The sequence below is a fragment of the Coregonus clupeaformis genome, chromosome 6, assembly GCF_020615455.1.
Source record: "Coregonus clupeaformis isolate EN_2021a chromosome 6, ASM2061545v1, whole genome shotgun sequence".
Lineage (NCBI taxonomy): Eukaryota > Metazoa > Chordata > Actinopteri > Salmoniformes > Salmonidae > Coregonus > Coregonus clupeaformis.
Window position 1 is genome coordinate 33,505,932 of NC_059197.1, and position 24,688 is coordinate 33,530,619.

Here is a 24,688-nt window from a genome sequence, read left to right on the forward strand (position 1 = left end):
CTCTACTGCAGTTTCTATAGAATCACTGGTGTTTTATCCCCCTCTACTGCAGTGTCTATAGAATCACTGGTGTTTTATCCCCCTCTACTGCAGTGTCTATAGAATCACTGGTGTTTTATCCCCCTCTACTGCAGTGTCTATAGAATCACTGGTGTTTTATCCCTCTACTGCAGTGTCTATAGAATCACTGGTGTTTTATCCCCCTCTACCACAGTGTCTATAGAATCCCTGGTGTTTTATCCCCCTCTACCGCAGTGTCTATAGAATCACTGGTGTTTTATCCCTCTACTGCAGTGTCTATAGAATCACTGGTGTTTTATCCCCCTCTACTGCAGTGTCTATAGAATCACTGGTGTTTTATCCCCCTCTACTGCAGTGTCTATAGAATCACTGGTGTTTTATCCCCCTCTACTGCAGTGTCTATAGAATCACTGGTGTTTTATCCCCTCTACTGCAGTGTCTATAGAATCACTGGTGTTTTATCCCCCTCTACTGCAGTGTCTATAGAATCACTGGTGTTTTATCCCCCTCTACTGCAGTTTCTATAGAATCACTGGTGTTTTATCCCCCTCTACTGCAGTGTCTATAGAATCACTGGTGTTTTATCCATCTACTGCAGTGTCTATAGAATCACTGGTGTTTTATCCCTCTACTGCAGTGTCTATAGAATCACTGGTGTTTTATCCCTCTACTGCAGTGTCTATAGAATCACTGGTGTTTTATCCCTCTACTGCAGTGTCTATATAATCACTGGTGTTTTATCCCCCTCTACTGCAGTGTCTATAGAATCACTGGTGTTTTATCCCCCTCTACTGCAGTGTCTATAGAATCACTGGTGTTTTATCCCTCTACCGCAGTGTCTATATAATCACTGGTGTTTTAACCCCCTCTACTGCAGTGTCTATAGAATCACTGGTGTTTTATCCCTCTACTGCAGGGTCTATAGAATCACTGGTGTTTTATCCCCCTCTACTGCAGTGTCTATAGAATCACTGGTGTTTTAATCAATCAATTTTATTTTATATAGCCCTTCTTACATCAGCTAATATCTCGAAGTGCTGTACAGAAACCCAGCCTAAAACCCCAAACAGCTAGTAATGCAGGTGTAGAAGCACGGTGGCTAGGAAAAACTCCCTAGAAAGGCGAAAACCTAGGAAGAAACCTAGAGAGGAACCAGGCTAAGAGGGGTGGCCAGTCCTCTTCTGGCTGTGCCGGGTGAAGATTATAACAGAACCATGCCAAGATGTTCAAAAATGTTCATAAGTGACAAGCATGGTCAAATAATAATCAGGAATAAATCTCAGTTGGCTTTTTCATAGCCGATCATTAAGAGTTGAAAACAGCAGGTCTGGGACAGGTAGGGGTTCCATAACCGCAGGCAGAACAGTTGAAACTGGAATAGCAGCAAGGCCAGGCGGACTGGGGACAGCAAGGAGTCACCACGGCCGGTAGTCCCGACGTATGGTCCTAGGTGCTCAGGTCTCTCAGTTGGCTTTTCATGCCGATCATTAAGAGTTGAAAACAGCAGGTCTGGGACAGGTAGGGGGTTTCCGTAACCGCAGGCAGAACAGTTGAAACTGGAATAGCAGCAAGGCCAGGCGGACTGGGGACAGCAAGGTGTCATCATGCCCGGTAGTCCTGACGTATGGTCCTAGGGCTCAGGTTCTCAGAGAGAAAGAGAGAACGAGAGAATTAGAGAGAGAGCATACTTAAATTCACACAGGACACTGGATAAGACAGGAGAAGTACTCCAGGTATAACCAACTAACCCCAGCCCCCGACACATAAACTACTGCAGCATAAATACTGGAGGCTGAGACAGGAGCGGTCCGGAGACACTGTGGCCCCATCCGAAGAAACCCCGGACAGGGCCAAACAGGAAGGATATAACCCCACCCACTCTGCCAAAGCACAGCCCCGCACCACTAGAGGGATATCCTCAACCACCAACTTACAATCCTGAGACAAGGCCGAGTATGGCCCACAGAGGTCTCCACCACAGCACAAACCAAGGGGGGCGCCAACCCAGACAGGAAGATCACGTCAGTAACTCAACCCACTCAAGTGACGCACCCCTCCCAGGGACGGCATGAAAGAGCACCAGCAAGCCAGTGACTCAGCCCCTGCAACAGGGTTAGAGGCAGAGAACCCCAGTGGAGAGGGGAACCGGCCCGGCAGAGACAGCAAGGGCTGTTCGTTGCTCCAGAGCCTTTCCGTTCACCTTCACACTCCTGGGCCAGACTACACTCAATCATATGACCTACTGAAGAGATAAGTCTTCAGTAAAGACTTAAAGGTTGAGACCGAGTCTGCGTCTCTCACATGGGTAGGCACTTGTTCCATAAAAATGGAGATCTATAGGAGAAAGCCCTGCCTCCCGCTGTTTGCTTAGAAATTCTAGGGACAATTAGGAGGCCTGCGTCTTGTGACCGTAGCGTACGTATTGGTATGTACGGCAGGACCAACTCGGAAAGATAGGTAGGAGCAAGCCCATGTAACGCTTTATAGGTTAACAGTAAAACCTTGAAATCAGCCCTTGCCTTAACAGGAAGCCAGTGTAGGGAAGCTAGCACTGGAGTAATATGATCAAATTTCTTGGTTCTAGTCAGGATTCTAGCAGCCGTATTTAGCACTAACTGAAGTTTATTTAGTGCTTTATCCGGTAGCCGGAAAATAGAGCATTGCAGTAGTCTAACCTAGAAGTAACAAATGCATGGATTAATTTTTCTGCATCATTTTTGGACAGAAAATTTCTGATTTTTGCAATGTTACGTAGATGGAAAAAAGCTGTCCTTGAAACAGTCTTGATATGTTCGTCAAAAGAGAGATCAGGGTCAAGAGTAACGCCGAGGTCCTTCACAGTTTTATTTGAGACGACTTTACAACCATCAAGATGAATTGTCAGATTTAACAGAAGATCTCTTTGTTTCTTGGGACCTAGAATAAGCATTCTGTTTTGTCCGAGTTTAAAAGTAAAAAGTTTTCAGCCATCCACTTCCTTATGTCTGAAACACAGGCTTCTAGCGAGGGCAATTTTGGGGCTTCACCATGTTTCATTGAAATGTACAGCTGTGTGTCATCCGCATAGCAGTGAAAGTTAACATTATGTTTTCGAATAACATCCCCAAGAGGTAAAATATATAGTGAAAACAATAGTGGTCCTAAAACGGAACCTTGAGGAACACCGAAATGTACAGTTGATTTGTCGGAGGACAGACCATTCACAGAGACAAACTGATATCTTTCCGACAGGTAAGATCTAAACCAGGCCAGAACTTGTCCGTGTAGACCAATTTGGGTTTCCAGTCTCTCCAAAAGAATGTGGTGATCGATGGTGTCAAAGGCAGCACTAAGGTCTAGTAGCACGAGGACAGATGCAGAGCCTCGGTCTGACGCCATTAAAAGGTCATTTACCACCTTCACAAGTGCAGTCTCAGTGCTATGATGGGTCTAAAACCAGACTGAAGCAATTCGTACACATTGTTTGTCTTCAGAAAGGCAGTGAGTTGCTGCGCAACAGCTTTTTCTAAAATTTTTGAGAGGAATGGAAGATTCGATATAGGCCGATAGTTTTTTATATTTTCCGGGTCAAGGTTTGGCTTTTTCAAGAGAGGCTTTATCACTGCCACTTTTAGTGAGTTTGGTACACATCCGGTGGATAGAGAGCTGTTTATTATGTTCAACATAGGAGGGCCAAGCACAGGAAGCAGCTCCTTCAGCAGTTTAGTAGGAATAGGATCCAGTATGCAGCTTGAAGGTTTAGAGGCCATGATTATTTTCATCATTGTGTCAAGAGATATAGTACTAAAACACTTAAGTGTCTCTCCCGATCCCAGGCCCTCGCAGAGTCTGGCGCAGATCCAGGACAGCTAAGCCCTGGAGGAATACGCAGATTCAAAGAGGAGTCCGTAATTTGCTTTCTAATGGTCATGATCTTTTCCTCAAAGAAGTTCATGAATTTATTACTGCTGAAGTGAAAGCCATCCTCTCTTGGGGAATGCTGCTTTTTAGTTAGCTTTGCAACAGTATCAAAAAGAAATTTTGGATTATTCTTATTTTCCTCGATTAAGTTGGAAAAGTAGGATGATCGAGCAGCAGTGAGGGCTCTTCGGTACTGCACGGTACTGTCTTTCCAAGCTAGTCGGAAGACTTCCAGTTTGGTGTGGCGCCATTTCCGTTCCAATTTCCTGGAAGCTTGCTTCAAAGCTCGGGTATTTTCTGTATACCAGGGAGCTAGTTTCTTATGACAAATGTTTTTCGTTTTTAGGGGTGCAACTGCATCTAGGGGTATTGCGCAAGGTTAAATTGAGTTCCTCAGTTAAGTGGTTAACTGATTTTTGTCCTCTGACGTCCTTGGGTAGGCAGAAGGAGTCTGGAAGGGCATCAAGGAATTTTTTGTGTTGTCTGAGAATTTATAGCACGACTTTTGATGCTCCTTGGTTGGGGTCTGAGCAGATTATTTGTTGCGATTGCAAACGTAATAAAATGGTGGTCCGATAGTCCAGGATTTTGTGGAAAAACATTAAGATCTACAACATTTATTCCATGGGACAAAACTAGGTCCAGAGTATGACTGTGGCAGTGAGTAGGTCCAGAGACATGTTGGACAAAACCCACTGAGTCGATGATGGCTCCGAAAGACTTTTGGAGTGGGTCTGTGGACTTCTCCATGTGAATATTAAAATCACCAAAAATTAGAATATGATCTGCTATGACTACAAGGTCTGATAGGAATTCAGGAAACTCAGAGAGGAACGCTGTATATGGCCCAGGAGGCCTGTAAACAGTAGCTATAAAAAGTGATTGAGTAGGCTGCATAGATTTCATGACTAGAAGCTCAAAAGATGAAAACGCCATTTTTTTTTTTGTAAATTGAAATTTGCTATCGTAAATGTTAGCAACACCTCCGCCTTTGCGGGATGCACGGGAATATGGTCACTAGTGTAACCAGGAGGTGAGGCCTCATTTAACACAGCAAATTCATCAGGCTTAAGCCATGTTTCAGTCAGGCCAATCACATCAAGATTATGATCAGTGATTAGTTCATTGACTATGACTGCCTTTGAAGTGAGGGATCTAACATTAAGTAACCCTATTTTGAGATGTGAGGTATCACGATCTCTTTCAATAATGGCAGGAATGGAGGAGGTCTTTATCCTAATAAGATTGCTAGGGTGAACACCGCCATGTTTAGTTTTGCCCAACCTAGGTCGAGGCACAGACACAGTCTCAATGGGTATGGCTGAGCTGACTACACTGACTATGCTATTGGCAGACTCCACTAAGCTGGCAGGTTGGCTAACAGCCTGCTGCCTGGCCTGCACCCTATTTCACTGTGGGGCTAGAGGAGTTAGAGCCCTATCTATGTTGGTAGATAAGAGGAGAGCACCCCTCCAGCTAGGATGGAGTCCGTCACTCCTCAGCAGGTCAGGCTTGGTCCTGTTTGTGGGTGAGTCCCAGAAAGAGGGCCAATTATCCACAAATGTTATCTTTTGGGAGGGGCAGAAAACAGTTTTCAACCAGCGATTGAGTGCTGAGACTCTGCTGTAGAGCTCGTCACTTCCCCTAACTGGGAGGGGGCCAGAGACAATTACTCGATGCCGACACATCTTTCTAGCTGATTTACAAGCTGAAGCTATGTTGCACTTGGTGACCTCTGACTGTTTCATCCTAACATCGTTGGTGCCGACGTGGATAACAATATCTCTATACTCTCTACACTCGCCAGTTTTAGCTCTAGCCAGCACCATCTTTAGATTAGCCTTAACGTCGGTAGCCCTGCCCCCTGGTAAACAGTGTATGATCGCTGGGTGATTCGTTTTAAGTCTAATACTGCGGGTAATGGAGTCGCCAATGACTAGGGTTTTCAATTTGTCCCGAGCTAATGGTGGGAGCCTTCGGCGTCTCAGACCCCGTAACGGGAGGAGTAGAGACAAGAGAAGACTCAGACTCAGACTCCGACTCGCTACATAATGGGGAAAACCGGTTGAAGGTTTCTGTCGGCTGAATGAGCGACACCGGTTGAGCATTCCAACAGTATTTCCCTCCAGAAGCCATGAGAAAGTTGTCCGGCTGCGGGGACTGTGCGGGGGGATTTATACTAACGTTACTGTCTGTACTTACTGGTGGCACAGACGCTGTTTCTTCCTTTCCTACACTGAAATTACCCTTGCCTAACGATTGCGTCTGAAGCTGGGCTTGTAGCACAGCTATTCTCGCCGTAAGGCGATCGTTCTCCTGTATATTATGAGTACAGCGACTGCAATTAGAAGACATCATGTTAATGTTACTACTTAGCTTCGGCTGTTGAAGATGTTGACGAACCATGTCCAGATAAAGCGTCCGGAGTGAAAAAGTTGAATAAGGGAAAAAAGTTGCGATGGAAAAAAGGAAAATAAAGTAAAATTGGCAGCTAAAACGCGCAGGAAAATGACTCTTCTGTCTCGGGATAAAACGTCCGGGGGTGAAAAAAGTTTAACGAAAAAGATGAGTGAGGACAAAACTAAAAAGTTGGTAAATTTGTTGAACACAGAGATTGATTAAACGTTTATTAAAAGTAAAACGTGAATAGTTTGGCAGGTAGCCAAGTAGCAACAAACAGCACAGCAGCACGGAGACAATGCGGAAGCGAGACCCCCTCTACTGCAGTGTCTATAGAATCACTGGTGTTTTATCCCCCTCTACTGCAGTGTCTATAGAATCACTGGTGTTTTATCCCCCTCTACTGCAGTGTCTATAGAATCACTGGTGTTTTATCCCCCTCTACTGCAGTGTGTCTATAGAATCACTGGTGTTTTATCCCCCTCTACTGCAGTGTCTATAGAATCACTGGTGTTTTATCCCTCTCTACCGCATTGTCTATAGAATCACTGGTGTTTTATCCCCCTCTACTGCAGTGTCTATAGAATCACTGGTGTTTTATCCCTCTACTGCAGTGTCTATAGAATCACTGGTGTTTTATCCCCCTCTACTGCAGTGTCTATAGAATCACTGGTGTTTTATCCCCCTCTACTGCAGTGTCTATAGAATCACTGGTGTTTTATCCCCCTCTACTGCAGTGTCTATAGAATCACTGGTGTTTTATCCCCCTCTACTGCAGTGTCTATAGAATCACTGGTGTTTTATCCAACTACTGCAGTGTCTATAGAATCACTGGTGTTTTATCCCCCTCTACCACAGTGTCTATAGAATCACTGGTGTTTTATCCCCCTCTACCGCAGTGTCTATAGAATCACTGGTGTTTTATCCCTCTACTGCAGTGTCTATAGAATCACTGGTGTTTTATCCCCCTCTACTGCAGTGTCTATAGAATCACTGGTGTTTTATCCCCCTCTACTGCAGTGTCTATAGAATCACTGGTGTTTTATCCCCCTCTACTGCAGTGTCTATAGAATCACTGGTGTTTTATCCCCCTCTACTGCAGTGTCTATAGAATCACTGGTGTTTTATCCCCCTCTACTGCAGTGTCTATAGAATCACTGGTGTTTTATCCCCCTCTACTGCAGTGTCTATAGAATCACTGGTGTTTTATCCATCTACTGCAGTGTCTATAGAATCACTGGTGTTTTATCCCTCTACTGCAGTGTCTATAGAATCACTGGTGTTTTATCCCTCTACTGCAGTGTCTATAGAATCACTGGTGTTTTATCCCTCTACTGCAGTGTCTATATAATCACTGGGGTTTTATCCCCCTCTACTGCAGTGTCTATAGAATCACTGGTGTTTTATCCCTCTACTGCAGTGTCTATAGAATCACTGGTGTTTTATCCCTCTACTGCAGGGTCTATAGAATCACTGGTGTTTTATCCCCCTCTACTGCAGTGTCTATAGAATCACTGGTGTTTTAACCCCCTCTACTGCAGTGTCTATAGAATCACTGGTGTTTTATCCCCCTCTACTGCAGTGTCTATAGAATCACTGGTGTTTTATCCCCCTCTACTGCAGTGTCTATAGAATCACTGGTGTTTTATCCCCCTCTACTGCAGTGTGTCTATAGAATCACTGGTGTTTTATCCCCCTCTACTGCAGTGTCTATAGAATCACTGGTGTTTTATCCCTCTCTACCGCATTGTCTATAGAATCACTGGTGTTTTATCCCCCTCTACTGCAGTGTCTATAGAATCACTGGTGTTTTATCCCTCTACTGCAGTGTCTATAGAATCACTGGTGTTTTATCCCCCTCTACTACAGTGTCTATAGAATCACTGGTGTTTTATCCCCCTCTACTGCAGTGTCTATAGAATCACTGGTGTTTTATCCCCCTCTACTGCAGTGTCTATAGAATCACTGGTGTTTTATCCCTCTCTACCGCATTGTCTATAGAATCACTGGTGTTTTATCCCCCTCTACTGCAGTGTCTATAGAATCACTGGTGTTTTATCCCCCTCTACCGCATTGTCTATAGAATCACTGGTGTTTTAACCCCCTCTACTGCAGTGTCTATAGAATCACTGGTGTTTTATCCAACTACTGCAGTGTCTATAGAATCACTGGTGTTTTATCCCTCTACTGCAGTGTCTATAGAATCACTGGTGTTTTATCCCTCTACTGCAGTGTCTATATAATCACTGGTGTTTTATCCCCCTCTACTGCATTTTCTATAGAATCACTGGTGTTTTATCCCTCTACCACAGTGTCTATAGAATCACTGGTGTTTTATCCCTCTACTGCAGTGTCTATAGAATCACTGGTGTTTTATCCCTCTACTGCAGTGTCTATAGAATCACTGGTGTTTTATCCCCCTCTACTGCAGTGTCTATAGAATCACTGGTGTTTTATCCCTCTACTGCAGTGTCTATAGAATCACTGGTGTTTTATCCCTCTACTGCAGTGTCTATAGAATCACTGGTGTTTTATCCCCCTCTACTGCAGTGTCTATAGAATCACTGGTGTTTTATCCCCCTCTACTGCAGTGTCTATAGAATCACTGGTGTTTTATCCCCCTCTACTGCAGTGTCTATAGAATCACTGGTGTTTTATCCCCCTCTACTGCAGTGTCTATAGAATCACTGGTGTTTTTATCCCCCTCTACTGCAGTGTCTATAGAATCACTGGTGTTTTATCCCCCTCTACTGCAGTGTCTATAGAATCACTGGTGTTTTATCCCCCTCTACTGCAGTGTCTATAGAATCACTGGTGTTTTATCCCTCTACTGCAGTGTCTATAGAATCACTGGTGTTTTATCCCCCTCTACTGCAGTGTCTATAGAATCACTGGTGTTTTAACCCCCTCTACTGCAGTGTCTATAGCATCACTGGTGTTTTATCCCTCTACTGCAGTGTCTATAGAATCACTGGTGTTTTATCCCCCTCTACTGCAGTGTCTATAGAATCACTGGTGTTTTATCCCCTCTACTGCAGTGTCTATAGAATCACTGGTGTTTTATCCCCCTCTACTGCAGTGTCTATAGAATCACTGGTGTTTTATCCCCCTCTACTGCAGTGTCTATAGAATCACTGGTGTTTTATCCCCCTCTACTGCAGTGTCTATAGAATCACTGGTGTTTTATCCCCCTCTACTGCAGTGTCTATAGAATCACTGGTGTTTTATCCCCCTCTACTGCAGTGTCTATAGAATCACTGGTGTTTTATCCCCCTCTACTGCAGTTTCTATAGAATCACTGGTGTTTTATCCCCCTCTACTGCAGTGTCTATAGAATCACTGGTGTTTTATCCCCCTCTACTGCAGTGTCTATAGAATCACTGGTGTTTTATCCCCCTCTACCACAGTGTCTATAGAATCACTGGTGTTTTATCCCCCTCTACTGCAGTGTCTATAGAATCACTGGTGTTTTATCCCTCTACCGCAGGGAGTCACATCACATTGAATCAGATTGAACATCCACCTGTCCATCGTAAGTTACAGCCCTGGCCCTTAGAAAGTTTGTGTGTGTGTGTGTGTGTGTGTGTGTGTGTGTGTGTGTGTGTGTGTGTGTGTGTGTGTGTGTGTGTGTGTGTGTGTGTGTGTGTGTGTGTGTGTGTGTGTGTGTGTGTGAGTGAGTGAGTGAGTGAGTGAGTGAGTGAGTGAGTGAGTGAGTTAGTGAGTGAGTGAGTGAGTGAGTGAGTGAGTCTGAGTGTGTGTCACTTTGCTGCCCGCTGCTCTGTGCTGCTTCTCCAGTCTCGGCTGCAGTGTTAAAAGTATTTTACTCCAAATTCACTCCCTCCTTCTCTCTCTATCATCTGTCAGTAGGAGTTTCACACTCACCACATCACACCACATGCCTTACTGCAGCAGATATAGAACACAGAGACACACAGACGTACTATGAGATCAACAAACACAGGACACAAAGGCACAGGGACATAGTGAAGCCATCCTGGGTCAGAATCAGACAGAGTAGAGCCGTCCTGGGTTATACTGGGTCAGAATCAGACAGAGTAGAGCCGTCCTGGGTTATACTGGGTCAGAATCAGACAGAGTAGAGCCGTCCTGGGTTATACTGGGTCAGAATCAGACAGAGTAGAGCCGTCCTGGGTTATACTGGGTCAGAATCAGACAGAGTAGAGCCGTCCTGGGTTATACTGGGTCAGAATCAGACAGAGTAGAGCCGTCCTGGAGTTATACTGGGTCAGAATCAGACAGAGTAGAGCCGTCCTGGGTTATACTGGGTCAGAATCAGACAGAGTAGAGCCGTCCTGGGTTATACTGGGTCAGAATCAGACAGAGTAGAGCCGTCCTGGGTTATACTGGGTCAGAAACAGACAGAGTAGAGCCGTCCTGGGTTATACTGGGTCAGAATCAGACAGAGTAGAGCCGTCCTGGGTTATACTGGGTCAGAATCAGACAGAGTAGAGCCGTCCTGGGTTATACTGGGTCAGAATCAGACAGAGTAGAGCCGTCCTGGGTTATACTGGGTCAGAATCAGACAGAGTAGAGCCGTCCTGGGTTATACTGGGTCAGAATCAGACAGAGTAGAGCCGTCTGGGTTATACTGGGTCAGAATCAGACAGAGTAGAGCCGTCCTGGGTTATACTGGGTCAGAATCAGACAGAGTAGAGCCGTCCTGGGTTATACTGGGTCAGAATCAGACAGAGTAGAGCCGTCCTGGGTTATACTGGGTCAGAATCAGACAGAGTAGAGCCGTCCTGGGTTATACTGGGTCAGAATCAGACAGAGTAGAGCCGTCCTGGGTTATACTGGGTCAGAATCAGACAGAGTAGAGCCGTCCTGGGTTATACTGGGTCAGAATCAGACAGAGTAGAGCCGTCCTGGGTTATACTGGGTCAGAATCAGACAGAGTAGATACTGTAAAAGAAAGAGAGATGGTACAGACTTTGGAGAGAGAGAGAGAGAGAGAGAGAGAGAGAGAGAGAGAGAGAGAGAGAGAGAGAGAGAGAGAGAGAGAGAGAGAGAGAGAGAGAGAGAGAGAGAGAGAGAGAGAGAGAGAGAGAGAGAGAGAGAGAGAGCGAGAGAGAGAGAGAGATACAGGAGGGGGGAGAGAGAGAGAGAGAGAGAGAGAGAGAGAGAGAGAGCGAGAGAGATACAGGAGGGGTGAGAGAGAGGTAGGGATAGATGGTTTGCAAAGGGACTGTAGTGATTTGATTAGCAGCAGGAGGTATTAGCCGTGCCACAACGTAAACAGATTACCTCAGTGTTTCTGAGCTCCTACAGAGTGATGAGAGGAGAGGACACACTCTTGGACCAACTCCCAATCCTCTCTCTCCCTGTGTGTGTATGTGTGACTGATAGCGCAGTATAATCTCTTTATGAAACCTGCGTTGTCGGTGCCAGGAAAGCGTATCCATATGCAGGAATCTGAGCTGCATTAATTGCAGGTTAAATTGAGTTCTGTGTGTATGAGAGTAAATACAAGACAAGGCCAACACAGATTTATGAAGAGGAGAGGAGAAACTGAGATGAGCTCTACTCCTGGGGGTCAAATCACAGAACAGGAAAAGTGAGTTCGCCATCAAACTCTTACAAACACACAAACAAATCTATATTTCCTAGCTCATAAAGAAGGACAAACTGGAAATCGACATTGCTTTTTTAAACTCTTCACTCTTAGGAACCAGGCTTGAACTGCTTATGATCTATTGAATATCGAGGTTAAGTTTGCAGTGGTAATGCTAAGGACTAGATATGGCCTTAGCATTACCATTACACACACCCAGGCACCAGAGAGACCACTCATACCAGATGTATACAGCCCATGACCAGAGGATGCTCCTCTCCGGGTGGGTGTGGCTACGTGACTGTGGCAGCTGATTGACTGGCTGTGGCTGTTCATCATCACCGTGCTAACCAGGTGTTCCTCAGCACAGCCTCTGAAGCTGCTACTAGGCATCCAGCTGTCTGCCCCTGAGAGAGAGAGAGACCAGTGACAAAACAATCAAACAGTCCACAATGTTGCTCTCACCTTTCAGAACAGTGAAGGTAAGCAGACAGCCTCTAGTTTGTATTCCCAGTGGTATGTATTTTGTCTTGGAACTATTGGCACACGTTAAAATTCTAAATCTGAGGAGATGGAACACATCTTGAATATATTGTAGAGTATTCATTTAGACATGGTCATTGTGTGACTTGCAGATAAGATAGCTAGCCCTGTACTTTACTGACACATTGAAGACTATTCAACTCATTTTCTGACAATAAACTCTACACTACTTTCCGACAGAGAGATAAAGAGAGACACAGAGAGCTGAGAGAGATATACATCAAGAGGAGAGAGAGAGAGAGAGAGAGAGAGAGAGAGAGAGAGAGAGAGAGAGAGAGAGAGAGAGAGAGAGAGAGAGAGAGAGGGAGAGAGAGAGAGAGAGAGAGGAGGACTGATACGGAAAGCGAGAGACACATAAAACCTGTTGGATCATAGCACTCCGGAAAAAAGAGGAGGCAGATGGAGAGACATAAATGAGAGCGTTATCAAGGTGATACCCTTCCTCTAACATTTCTCTTCCATTAATTTTGAGCTTGACGATCATGGTAGACATATGGCTCTGTTTGACCAGTGCATGTCGTGAAAAGGACATTTCCTGTTCCAGGGTTTTGTATTAAGGGCACTGCTCCCTTAAAACATGGGCTTTCTTGCCAAAAATCTGACATTACTGACTTTGATTGACAGAGTTAAAACATGATTACAAATGACCAACCCATATTTAGTTCATTTTGAGACAAGTGGGTTATAGCTGGTCTGTATTGAAAGCCTGCACACCCAAAGCTGCACAGTATGCATAATTCTGTCTTATTGTTAACTCATCTTACTAGTATGTCTGTCTCTGAATGCAAGTGTGGAGGGGCTACCGGTCCATTGTGATGATAAGATAGAGGTGTAAGACAGACATTCTCTCTAATCATACCACCCGAGGTATGTCCTGGTATACTGTATACTAGCATAGAGTGCAGGAGGTCTCTGTTTACTAATGAGACTCCTCCTTCTGAGGAATGTTGGAATGTCTGAGTCTGAGACTTCCTGTTCTATGTGAGAATGTTGGATTATAGATTTCTGTTCAATAGAGAGTTATATAATCTGCCAACCTCAATGAACTCCAAATGCACTCCAAGCTTCCAGACACAGGCATCCAACTAATACGTTGGGGGAAAAAACAGACAATTGTACAAAAGTATGATGTTGTCTTGATGGAATCCCAAGGACCTTTTATCTTTAAATCCTCTCCTTTCTCATGGCATATACAGCAACACAACGAGGCAGGGAACTAAAGTACAGTGTCTCAACACCCATTATGTATAGTAGCCATTTTGTTTGTGTATATTCTGTGGCCATAATGGCTGTTTTTATAACAGCTCCTTGGGTAGGAGTGTCATAATGGACTGATGACGTTGACTGAGTACTCCACTAGAGTTATTGTGGCACAGCAGTGTCTCGCTAGGCTGTCTTCTATTGAACATACACTGATGACGGTTCCCTGTCTATCAGACCTACAGTACCTACATTGTCCTGGCGCTAACCCCTACATTGTGTGCATTGACTGTAGAGTGTGTTTGCTAGTGTGAAATGACTGAAATGAATGACCACTAAACATGTGCTTTTACCCTTTATTTTGAGAGTGGGGCAAAGGATAGATATGAGCCTGGAGATAGTGAGAACTGTGTGTAAGTACAGTACATAGCACTGGTTGAACAGAAGAGAGAGGTTTTGTCTGGCACTTTACTCTGACAACAAGGCTGTACGCATCATCCCTTCACACACACACACACACACACACACACACACACACGCACACACACCTAAGCGATAATGCCAGAGAAGCTGGTGTTTGTTGGATATATTGGCACGGGTGTTGTTAGGCCCGAGACGAAGTCGAGAGCTGACAAACCATGCCAATATATCCAACAAACACCAGCTTCGAGGGCATTATCACTTAGGTGTGTGTGCGTGTGTGTGTGTGTGTGTGCGTGTGTGTGTGTGTGTGTGTGTGTGAAGGGATGATGCAACATATTCAAATAATGATTGACATATTTTCATTAAAAACTTTATTTTGATTGATTTATTGGTACTATTTCATCCTTCCACAAGATATAGTCCCGACACAAATCTAGGGATTGCCAGAGACGCGACCCGGTGGTTTGTTCATTTTGTTCTGTATCTATGGACGCGACCCAGTCGTTCAGTCTTTTTGTTCTGTATCTATGGACGCGACCCAGTCGTTCAGTCTTTTTGTTCTGTATCTATGGACGCGACCCAGTCGTTCAGTCTTTTTGTTCTGTATCTATAGACGAGACCCAGTCGTTTGTTGCCATACTGGCTGGCAACGTTCTTATCCCTTGCTTGCTAGCTAGCCAACTACGGCTAACTTACAGTCACATCAAAAAGTTCAACCAGAATAACAGCAAAGTAGCTGCATTTGCATTTGTTTAAGCTGTTTTCTAGTGATATTTATTTGGATACATCCATAACAATGAGCTAATGAGGTGCGGTTTCGCCTGGCATAGAGAATGTGCTCACTCGTCAGGACACTGTTGTTCAGAGGAGCTAGCCAACAACACAGCTACAGGAACACAATCACTTCAAACTGAAGCTGGAAAGACTGCAAATTAGCTGCATTTCATTTTACCTTTTTTCAATGGACATTTGTTTCGTATATATCCATAAAAATGATGCCAGCTGATTCATGATTTCGACCAGCTGAGAAACGCTGCCTGCCTTTCTGTCTCATCCCGACTCCCGACACATTCATTACTATGGGACAGCAGGAGATCGAATTTGAATATTTAAACAATGTTGCAAATGTCGGAGAGACAGACAGCAAGGTTTATACAAATCTCCACTGTTGAAAACTAAATGTTAGTCTAAAAGAAACGTGAGATAATGTCTAGATGTTTTTTTATAGTGGAGATCAAGTGTATAAATTGCCTGGCTGGGTTGATGAGACAGTGGATTGCGCAGTCAGATGGAACAGAGTAAATAGGCATTTTAACGTCACAGATTTAGCCGGTGGTAACTTGTGGAATAGACACTGGCTGGAATGTGGTTTTAACCAATCAGCATTCAGGATTAGACCCACCCGTTGTATAAAGAGAGACACACAGACACAGAGAGACAACACACACACACACACACACACACACACACACAGAGACACACTCACACACACAGAGACACACACACAGAGACACACAGACACACAAAAGCTCCCGTCAGACTCTCCACTTGTATAGCTATGTTGTATCACTGTCTCATTTCCAAGGTGGAAACATACAGTAGCTCCTTTGGGTTTCAAACTCATTTCATCTCTCTTATAAGCTGTGGGTTTCTACATATTTGTTTTAAATCCCATGATAAACTCTTTGTGATATGAATAACAGTTGGAAATTGGAATATACCTACAGGCAAAGTTGGACACAGAGGTAATCTTTAAAATCTAATCACTTACAACAAAAGAGCTTCAGCGCTTTTCTACTGTAATTATGAGAAAACATGACTCTTCAGAAAGGAGTCACACACACACACAAAAATACACACCTGTGGTGAGCATGTGTGCATTGTCCTGTGTGTCTGGGTGAGAGTGTGTGGGTCGTGGGCTGGGCTGTGGAGAACTAAGGTCCACCAGACCCAGCATGAGGAACCCCTCCAAGCCACAGAAGCTCCCCGCCTGGGTCTGCTCTCTCTGGGCCAGCACACGCAGGGCCTGGGAGAGACAGGACAGAGGAAATGAATGGGTTAGTTCCAGGGTTGGGGTCAATTCTATCTCAACTCAGCCAATTCAATAAATGAAATTGAAATTCAATATCTATTTACCCTTTATTAAGCCAGGTAAGTCACTGGAATGATAATATATTTTACCATAATGACTCAGTAAATTAATATGAATTAGGCATTGCCCGTTATTTTCACTGAAATGTCCCTTTTTTCGTTCTATGAATTGATTATTAATTAACCCTGGCCCTGGGGATAGCTGACAGGAGCACTGTGAGATAGCTAATCCTCCAAAGGAGAGGAGAGGCCTCCCTGCCCCGAGACAGGAGAAAATCAGGAGGCTTTACTTTAGATTAGATCAATTAATTAGCAAAGAAAGAGAGAGGATGAGATAAGAGAGAGAAGGTGAGCGATGGGGTGAGAGAGAGAGAGAGAGAGAGAGAGAGAGAGAGAGAGAGAGAGAGAGAGAGAGAGAGAGAGAGAGAGAGAGTATGAGCGATGGGGGAGGGAGAGAGAGAGAGGGTGAGCAATGGGGTGAGGGAGAGAGAGAGAGGGTGAGCAATGGGGTGAGGGAGAAAGAGAGAGTATGAGCGATGGGGGAGGGAGAGAGAGAGGGTGAGCGATGGGGTGAGGGAGAGAGAGAGAGGGTGAGCAATGGGGTGAGGGAGAGAGAGAGAGGGTGAGCGATGGGGTGAGGGAGAGAGAGAGAGGGTGAGCGATGGGTTGAGGGAGAGAGAGAGAGAGAGAGAGATAGAGAGAGAGATAAAGAGATAGAGAGAGAGATAGAGAGAGAGACAGAGAGAAGGAGAGAGAGAGAGAGAGAAGGAGAGAGAGAGAGAGAGAGAGAGAGAGATACAGATAGAGAGAGAGAGAGAGAGAGAGAGAGAGAGAGAGAGAGAGAGAGAGAGAGAGAGAGAGAGAGAGAGAGAGAGAGGCCTACTATACAGGAGGTAATTAATGTCTAGCAGGTCGAGGAACATGGTTCTCTGATTCAGGCACAATGGACAGAGATAACAGCCGTCTCTGATCAGGTGTTTAATAAACTGCTTATTGTCCTCATTTCTCATCCATCTGTCTCTGTGGAAAGGATCACACCATTAAATAGCAGATAGGCCATTTGGGACTGTTCAAATGGCGTCCTCTTCTTCCTCTCCCTCCCTCTCTCTTTCTCTCTCTCTTCTCCCTCTGTTTCTGATCAGGATGAGGATCTAACACAAGGCTTTGGTGTTGCAGTGATGTGGCTCAGCCCAGTGTTGAATGAAGGACTGTAATTATTCTGATATGAATGTTATCTAATTGATCAGGTCAGTAGTCATAATGGGCAGGTGGTCCACCATGGAGTCAGGCAGGGTTGTCTCAATGTCTCTGGACTGAAATGTGTCCACTAGTGTCAATGTCTCTAGACTGAATGTGTCCACTAGTGTCATAATGTGTCCATCTCTCCCTCCACAGAAACTCACCATGGATGGTTCTGGGACAAGCTCTCCTGTCTCTGGTTCTGGGTGCAGGGCTGTTAGGAAGACAGGGGAACCCTCTGGGAGAAGGGTGGAGCATCTGTCCTCCGCACTACCCCTCCACTCCTCTAAACATCCATTCGTCTTCATCTCCTCGTCTGAGGATTCTTCCTCGCGGGGTGTCAGTCCCAGGCTGTCACTGGATGACTCCATGTCAAAATCTGCACAGGGAAATGAACATAAACCATACCGTACATACCAGTATAAACAATCAGAATCTGTATGGGGGAATTAATAACAATAATAAGCAATTATTACAGGTATATATGCAGTGGCTTGGGGCTGTTATGAATGCATCCAATACAACAGAACACGCAGATATCTGGAGCAACTTAAGAAATCATGTAAAACGTAGTGTTCTGGTGAATCGGGACCGGTGTACTCCACAGTATTTCTTTTTGTAGGTGATTGGTAGAGATGTGAGATGTGGAGAAGCAGCTGTGGTGTTTGTAAACGAGCTAAGAGCGAGGCCAGGGAAGCTCCTCACCAACCCTCTGTTTCTGCCCCATCAAGACCTAATGCATTAGTAATGGCTGTGTGTGTGTCCTCCAGGACCAGTACTGGTGTATAGGGGCCATTCCTCATGGTGTAATTACCGCCCTGCCTGCTATGGCATTATGTCAGCTATTTCCTTAAAACTTTAATCGATATAAAAAAATAAAGAACACTTTTTTATGGCTGAAGCTAAATTGGTTCTGGCAGGCCAGGAGAACAACAGGCAGCCATTACTGCCGCAGACAGAAACACAACATATTGAACAGAGAAACTGTCTCTACACTAATCTTGAAAACCAGATGAAATATAGCAAAGGTCTCCAAATATTCTGCTGAACTGACTCAGACAAACACACACACACAAACACATTTACCTGTTGCAGGCATGCTGGGAAAGAGGGCGGGACTGTGTGACTTTCTGATCCCTGACTCTGAGAGCAGCCGTGGTGTCTCCTGGGAGCTGTAGTTTCTCAGTGAGTCGGAGGAGTGTGGTGGTGACTGGGTCAAAGGCAGATGAAGTGGATCACTCATCAGGGAAGGAGAAGGAGAGGGGTGGGGTGACATGGCTGACTGGACTTCTGTGTATGAATGGGTGGTATGGGGCCTGGTGGATAGGGGTTCCTCTTGTGATGGAGATGACACATATCTAGAGGACAGACGGGCTGTGAGAGGATGTGGAGATGACACAGGAGATACAGAGTCCTCAGGTGACGGAGTTGACACGTTCCTAGAGGATAGAGCATCTGGAGGTGATGGTGTTGATGGTGACGTGGTGGATAACGGTTTCGGAGGTGACCTATAGGACACAGGGCTTCCTGGTGACAGGCTAGAGAGAGGGTTCAGGGGTAACTTGGTCCTTTCTGACTTGCTAGATAATAGTTTGCTAGGTGACTGAGAGTATGGCAATGTGGACATTAAGGGTTCTGATGGTGACGGCGATGACTGAGACCTCAGGGACAGAGGTTTTGGAGGTGACAACCTGTCAGGCAGGTGTACGGGAGGTGAGGAGGGGTAAATAAACCTGGAGGCCCGGGGACTTCTAGGTAACAGAGGTGACTCTGGCTCTGGTGAGAGAGTGAATGTGGACCTGAGAGAGTGGAGAGCAGGTGGAGAGGGAGACAGAGAGGATGGGGGCCCTGCAGATAAGAGGTCTGGGTTGGGTGTAGCGGGAGAAGGGCTGGGGGACGAGGGGTCCAGAGTTGACTGATGGAGGTTGTAAGAGCGGTCAGTTTGTGTTGACTTGGCTGGTGTCTTGGTTGATGACCTAGGGGTCTCTGGTCCTCTGGGCTGTGGTGACCCAGTGGTGGACCTTGGTGACCGTTCAGTAGTGTGGTCAGGTTGTGGTATCTGTACGGTCCCTGCTTTAGAGACCAATGCAGGGCGAGGTGACCGGGTCACTGGAGACCCAGACAACATGGCTCCCTGTGACAATGCATTGTGGGATAGGTTAGGACCTCCAATTACATTGTTTTCCTCTTGCCTGTGATAGAGAGAGAGCGAGAGCGAGAGCGAGAGCGAGAGCGAGAGCGAGAGCGAGAGCGAGAGCGAGAGCGAGAGAGAGAGAGAGCGAGAGAGAGAGAGCGAGAGAGCGAGAGAGCGAGGAGACAGAGGGCAAGAGCTGGAGCTTCAACCATCAATTAATCAATTAAACAGTCATGGACCTCCTCTCTAAACACCCAGCCCTCCTCTATCCACAGTGTACCCTCTCTCTCCTCTAAAAGGCAACACTTCTCAATTCTCCTTTGTAGTAATGATCACATCAAGCAGTCAGTCCACCTCTCCAAAGTTGAGTTGATATAAGGAAATGTGTGATGTTGCCACTTCAAGGCCAGAGGCCAGGATGCGGAGCTAGTGATTGTTGCTGTGGTTTCAGAAGAAACCTTTGTGGAGAGGATCTTAAATTAAGTCTTACTTTGTGTTGTCTTCTGAGTTCTGCTCAGTAAAAAAGCCTCCGTCTTCAACTGTCTGTGAAGAACGAAAAGAGAGAGAAGTAAACCCTATTCACAGGCCGCCTGTGTGTGTGTCTCCATAGTAACAGCAGATATTGGAGGGTGGTTTAAGAGGCCTCTTAAGACTCACGTCATCTAACTCCTCTATGCTCAGACACGATCCAGGTGAGGGCTCTGGCTCAGCGCTGCCCCCGCAGGATGACACAGCAAACAGCGAGGCACAGTACCGCCTCAACTCCACATCCTCAGCTAGAGAGAACAACCAAACACACACACTGTTACAGAGAGGGAGAGAGAGGGGGGAGAGGGAGAGAGAGGGGGGAGAGGGAGAGAGAGAGGGGGAGAGGGAGAGAGAGGGAGAGAGAGGGAGTGAGAGAGAGAGAGAGAGAGAGAGAGAGAGAGAGAGAGAGAGAGAGAGAGAGAGAGAGAGAGAGAGAGAGGGAGTGAGAGGGAGTGGAGAGAGAGAGAGAGAGAGAGAGAGAGAGAGAGAGAGAGGGGGAGAGAGAGCGACAGAGAGAGTGTGTTTGTGTTTGTCCTTAGTAGAAAGCCCTCCTCTCCTGTGCTCTACAGACTACAGATTTCCTACTGTACTACTAGTGCATGCATCCTTTCACTAACTAGCGGAATATTTAGTATCAAACATTCATCTTAGTCTGATAATGAGTTCACCAGTTCCTACTTAACTCACTAGGCTGCAATAAAAGCAGTATGCCCATTGCCAATGCGAGTCTGACAGTTCAGGAAAATGAGTTTTTAAGACAATATGATATTCCTTATTCATGACTTCACACAGCACTCATTTTAGAGTGAAAGACAAGGAAAGACAGACAACTTCCTGGATATACAAGCTGTCTGGGAAACTTGACTTTCCTAAGAGACAGATCGAGGGGACGAGCTGTCTGATACAGAGAAGTTGAAGATTGAACCTGCAACTCCCAGACAGTTGTGGAAACTCTGAGCAAAAAACTCAAGAGATTGAATAGCTGAATAACTATCAGAAGTTTTTCTTACACAAACAGTGCTTCAACGTCAATGGTATTGACAGGGTATAGGGGCAGGGATGTGAGTGGGATCACAGAACTAGAAATAATAGAACAGGCGTGGAAGCCCGTTTGGAGAGGTTATAAGTTTGATTCATGTTCTGTCGGTTAGAGGAACTGGACTAACTGGGAATGTGAGTTTGACAGATGTTTAGAGGGGCAGGGGTTGAGAAGAGAGTGGACTAGGGTTGGGTGAACTGAAGGAGGTAGATGGAAAGAGGGAGGACTAAGGGTGATATAGAGAGTCTCACTGATGTTCTGGGGGGGCAGGAGCAGATAACCCCAGAGACGCCCTACCCTGACAACTGTTAGGTGGCCAGATACCCAGCGCTGTGTGTGTAAATGTGCGCATGCATTTGTAGCTCAACAGTCAAGGCGTGTATTTTCTCCTCAATCATGGAGTGTGTGTGTGTGTCTGTGTGTGTGTGTGTCAGTGTGTGTGTGTAACCCACCTGTCAGGGTGTGTGTCAACTCCTCCTCCAAGGTGTGTGTGTGTGTTGAGGCCAGGGAGGACAGCGGTTGATAGGCTTGGATCGGTGTCCTGACAAAAATAAAGCACACCCCGACCCCGCCCAAAACAGACAGATTAGAGAGATATATCTCCCTCTTTCCACTACCATCATCCCTTTACCGCTCTCTCTCTCTCTCCCTCTCCCCTCTCACCCACCGTGACCCCACCCAGAAGCAACAGATAGATTAAACGGATAGATGGATGGATAGATCTCTCTTTCCATCTCAAAGAGACAGATGGATGCGATGGAGAGATTTTCAAACAGACACATAGATTAGATGGATAGATAAATAGGTCTCCCTCCTCTCTCCCCCGTCCTCCCTCTTCCAAACTCATCCCATTCTAGGCCTACTGCCAGAGAGCCCAGCCAAGGTGTTCCATAGGGTTTGGACTGGGTGAAGAACTTCCAACAACACCATGGTTTTAATCCAATACAGCATATGTTTACTCTGCAGTTAATAATTGCTCTCCCTCTCACTATTCCCTGTACCCTCTCCTCACCTCATCTCTCCCTCGTTATATTCCCTGTACCCCCTCCTCACCTCATCTCTCCTTCATTATATTCCCTGTACCCTCTCCTCACCTCATCTCTCCCTCATTATATTCCCTGTACCCTCTCCTCACCTCATCTCTCCCTCATTATATTCCCTGTACCCTCTCCTCACCTCACCTCTCCCTCATTATATTCCCTGTACCCTCTCCTCACCTCATCTCTCCCTCATTATATTCCCTGTACCCTCACCTCACCTCATCTCTCCCTCATTATGTTCCCTGTACCCTCTCCTCACCTCATCTCTCCCTCATTATATTCCCTGTACCCTCTCACCTCATCTCTCCCTCATTATATTCCCTGTACCCTCTCCTCACCTCATCTCTCCCTCATTATATTCCCTGTACCCTCTCCTCACCTCATATCTCCCTCATTATATTCCCTGTACCCTCACCTCACCTCTCCCTCATTATATTCCCTGTACCCTCTCCTCACCTCACCTCATCTGTCCCTCATTATATTCCCTGTACCCTCTCCTCACCTAATCTCTCCCTCTCACTATTCCCTGTACCCTCTCCTCAACACATCTCTCCCTCATTATATTCCCTGTACCCTCTCCTCACCTCATCTCTCCCTCATTATATTCCCTGTACCCTCTCATCACCTCACCTCTTCCTCATTATATTCCCTGTACCCTCTCCTCACCTCATCTCTCCCTCATTATATTCCCTGTACCCTCTCCCTCATTATATTCCATGTACCCTCTCCTCACCTCTCCCTCATTATATTCCCTGTACCCTCTCCTCACCTCATCTCTCCCTCATTATATTCCCTGTACCCTCTCCTCACCTCTCCCTCATTATATTCCCTGTACCCTCTCCTCACCTCTCCCTCATTATATTCCCTGTACCCTCTCCTCACCTCTCCCTCATTATATTCCCTGTACCCTCTCCTCACCTCTCCCTCATTATATTCCCTGTACCCTCTCCTCACCTCTCCCTCATTATATTCCCTGTACCCTCTCCTCACCTCTCCCTCATTATATTCCCTGTACCCTCTCCTCACCTCTCCCTCATTATATTCCCTGTACCCTCTCCTCATCTCTCCCTCATTATATTCCCTGTACCCTCTCCTCATCTCTCCCTCATTATATTCCCTGTACCCTCTCCTCATCTCTCCCTCATTATATTCCCTGTACCCTCTCCTCATCTCTCCCTCATTATATTCCCTGTACCCTCTCCTCACCTCTCCCTCATTATATTCCCTGTACCCTCTCCTCATCTCTCCCTCATTATATTCCCTGTACCCTCTCCTCATCTCTCCCTCATTATATTCCCTGTACCCTCTCCTCACCTCTCCGTCATTATATTCCCTGTACCCTCTCCTCACCTCTCCCTCATTATATTCCCTGTACCCTCTCCTCACCTCTCCCTCATTATATTCCCTGTACCCTCTCCTCACCTCTCCCTCATTATATTCCCTGTACCCTCTCCTCACCTCTCCCTCATTATATTCCCTGTACCCTCTCCTCACCTCTCCCTCATTATATTCCCTGTACCCTCTCCTCACCTCTCCCTCATTATATTCCCTGTACCCTCTCCTCACCTCTCCCTCATTATATTCCCTGTACCCTCTCCTCACCTCTCCCTCATTATATTCCCTGTACCCTCTCCTCACCTCTCCCTCATTATATTCCCTGTACCCTCTCCTCACCTCTCCCTCATTATATTCCCTGTACCCTCTCCTCACCTCTCCCTCATTATATTCCCTGTACCCTCTCCTCACCTCTCCCTCATTATATTCCCTGTACCCTCTCCTCACCTCTCCCTCATTATATTCCCCTGTACCCTCTCCTCACCTCTCCCTCATTATATTCCCTGTACCCTCTCCTCACCTCTCCGTCATTATATTCCCTGTACCCTCTCCTCACCTCTCCCTCATTATATTCCCTGTACCCTCTCCTCACCTCTCCTCTCCTCTCCTGTCTGTTTCTCCTTCTCTTACTGTCAAACAACCAAACTTCCTCCTTCTCTGTCCCGCTAACATCCTCTCTCTCTCTCTCTCTCTCTCTCTCTCTCTCTCTCTCTCTCTCTCTCTCTCTCTCTCTCTCTCTCTCTCTCTCTCTCTCTCTCTCTCTCTCTCTCTCTCTCTCTCTCTCTCTCTCTCTCTCTCTCTCTCTCTCTCTCTCTCTCTCTCTCTCTCTCTACTTCTCTCTCCCTCCCTCTCTCAGCAGTGCAGTGCCATGCTCTCTCTCAGTGTGTCCGTGTAGGGGATTAGACATTCCTCTCAAAGCTCAAACCCGCACCCTCCCTCCTCTACAACTCCACCCTCTAACTCTGCCTCCCCCTCTACAGCCTCCCTCCCCCCTCTAACTCTGCCTCCCCCTCTACACCCTCCCTCCTCTACAACTACACCCTCTAACTCTGCCTCCCCCTCTACAGCCTCCCCCCTCTACTACTCCACCCTCTAACTCTGCCTCCCCCTCTACAGCCTCCCCCCTCTACTACTCCACCCTCTAACTCTGCCTCCCCCACCTCCCCCATCCTCCTCACGCCCTGCCTCCCCCATAGCGCTGCAGTGGGCCCAGCGCAGGCAGC

General features: G+C 46.2%; 1 protein-coding gene across 5 annotated transcripts in view; it reads right to left on the reverse strand.

Moving 5' to 3' along the window:
• The window catches only part of LOC121567589 (signaling mucin HKR1), a 63,130-nt gene that overhangs the window by 8,129 nt on the left and 30,313 nt on the right, over positions 1–24,688 (reverse strand). For 4 of the 5 annotated variants that reach the window (XR_006001126.2, XM_041877758.2, XM_041877757.2 and 1 more), the window contains exons 11-17: positions 21,543–21,631; positions 20,181–20,299; positions 20,014–20,066; positions 18,476–19,581; positions 17,554–17,768; positions 15,920–16,085; positions 12,136–12,300 (exon numbers count right to left, since the gene is read on the reverse strand). Coding sequence is in view for 4 of the 5 variants with exons in the window: in XM_041877758.2 (XP_041733692.1) it covers positions 12,136–12,300; positions 15,920–16,085; positions 17,554–17,768; positions 18,476–19,581; positions 20,014–20,066; positions 20,181–20,299; positions 21,543–21,631 (1,913 nt within the window). In the remaining variant the exon portion in view is untranslated. The remainder of the gene's footprint in view (positions 1–12,135; positions 12,301–15,919; positions 16,086–17,553; positions 17,769–18,475; positions 19,582–20,013; positions 20,067–20,180; positions 20,300–21,542; positions 21,632–24,688) is intronic. The other variant, XM_041877759.2, reaches the window with a different exon arrangement.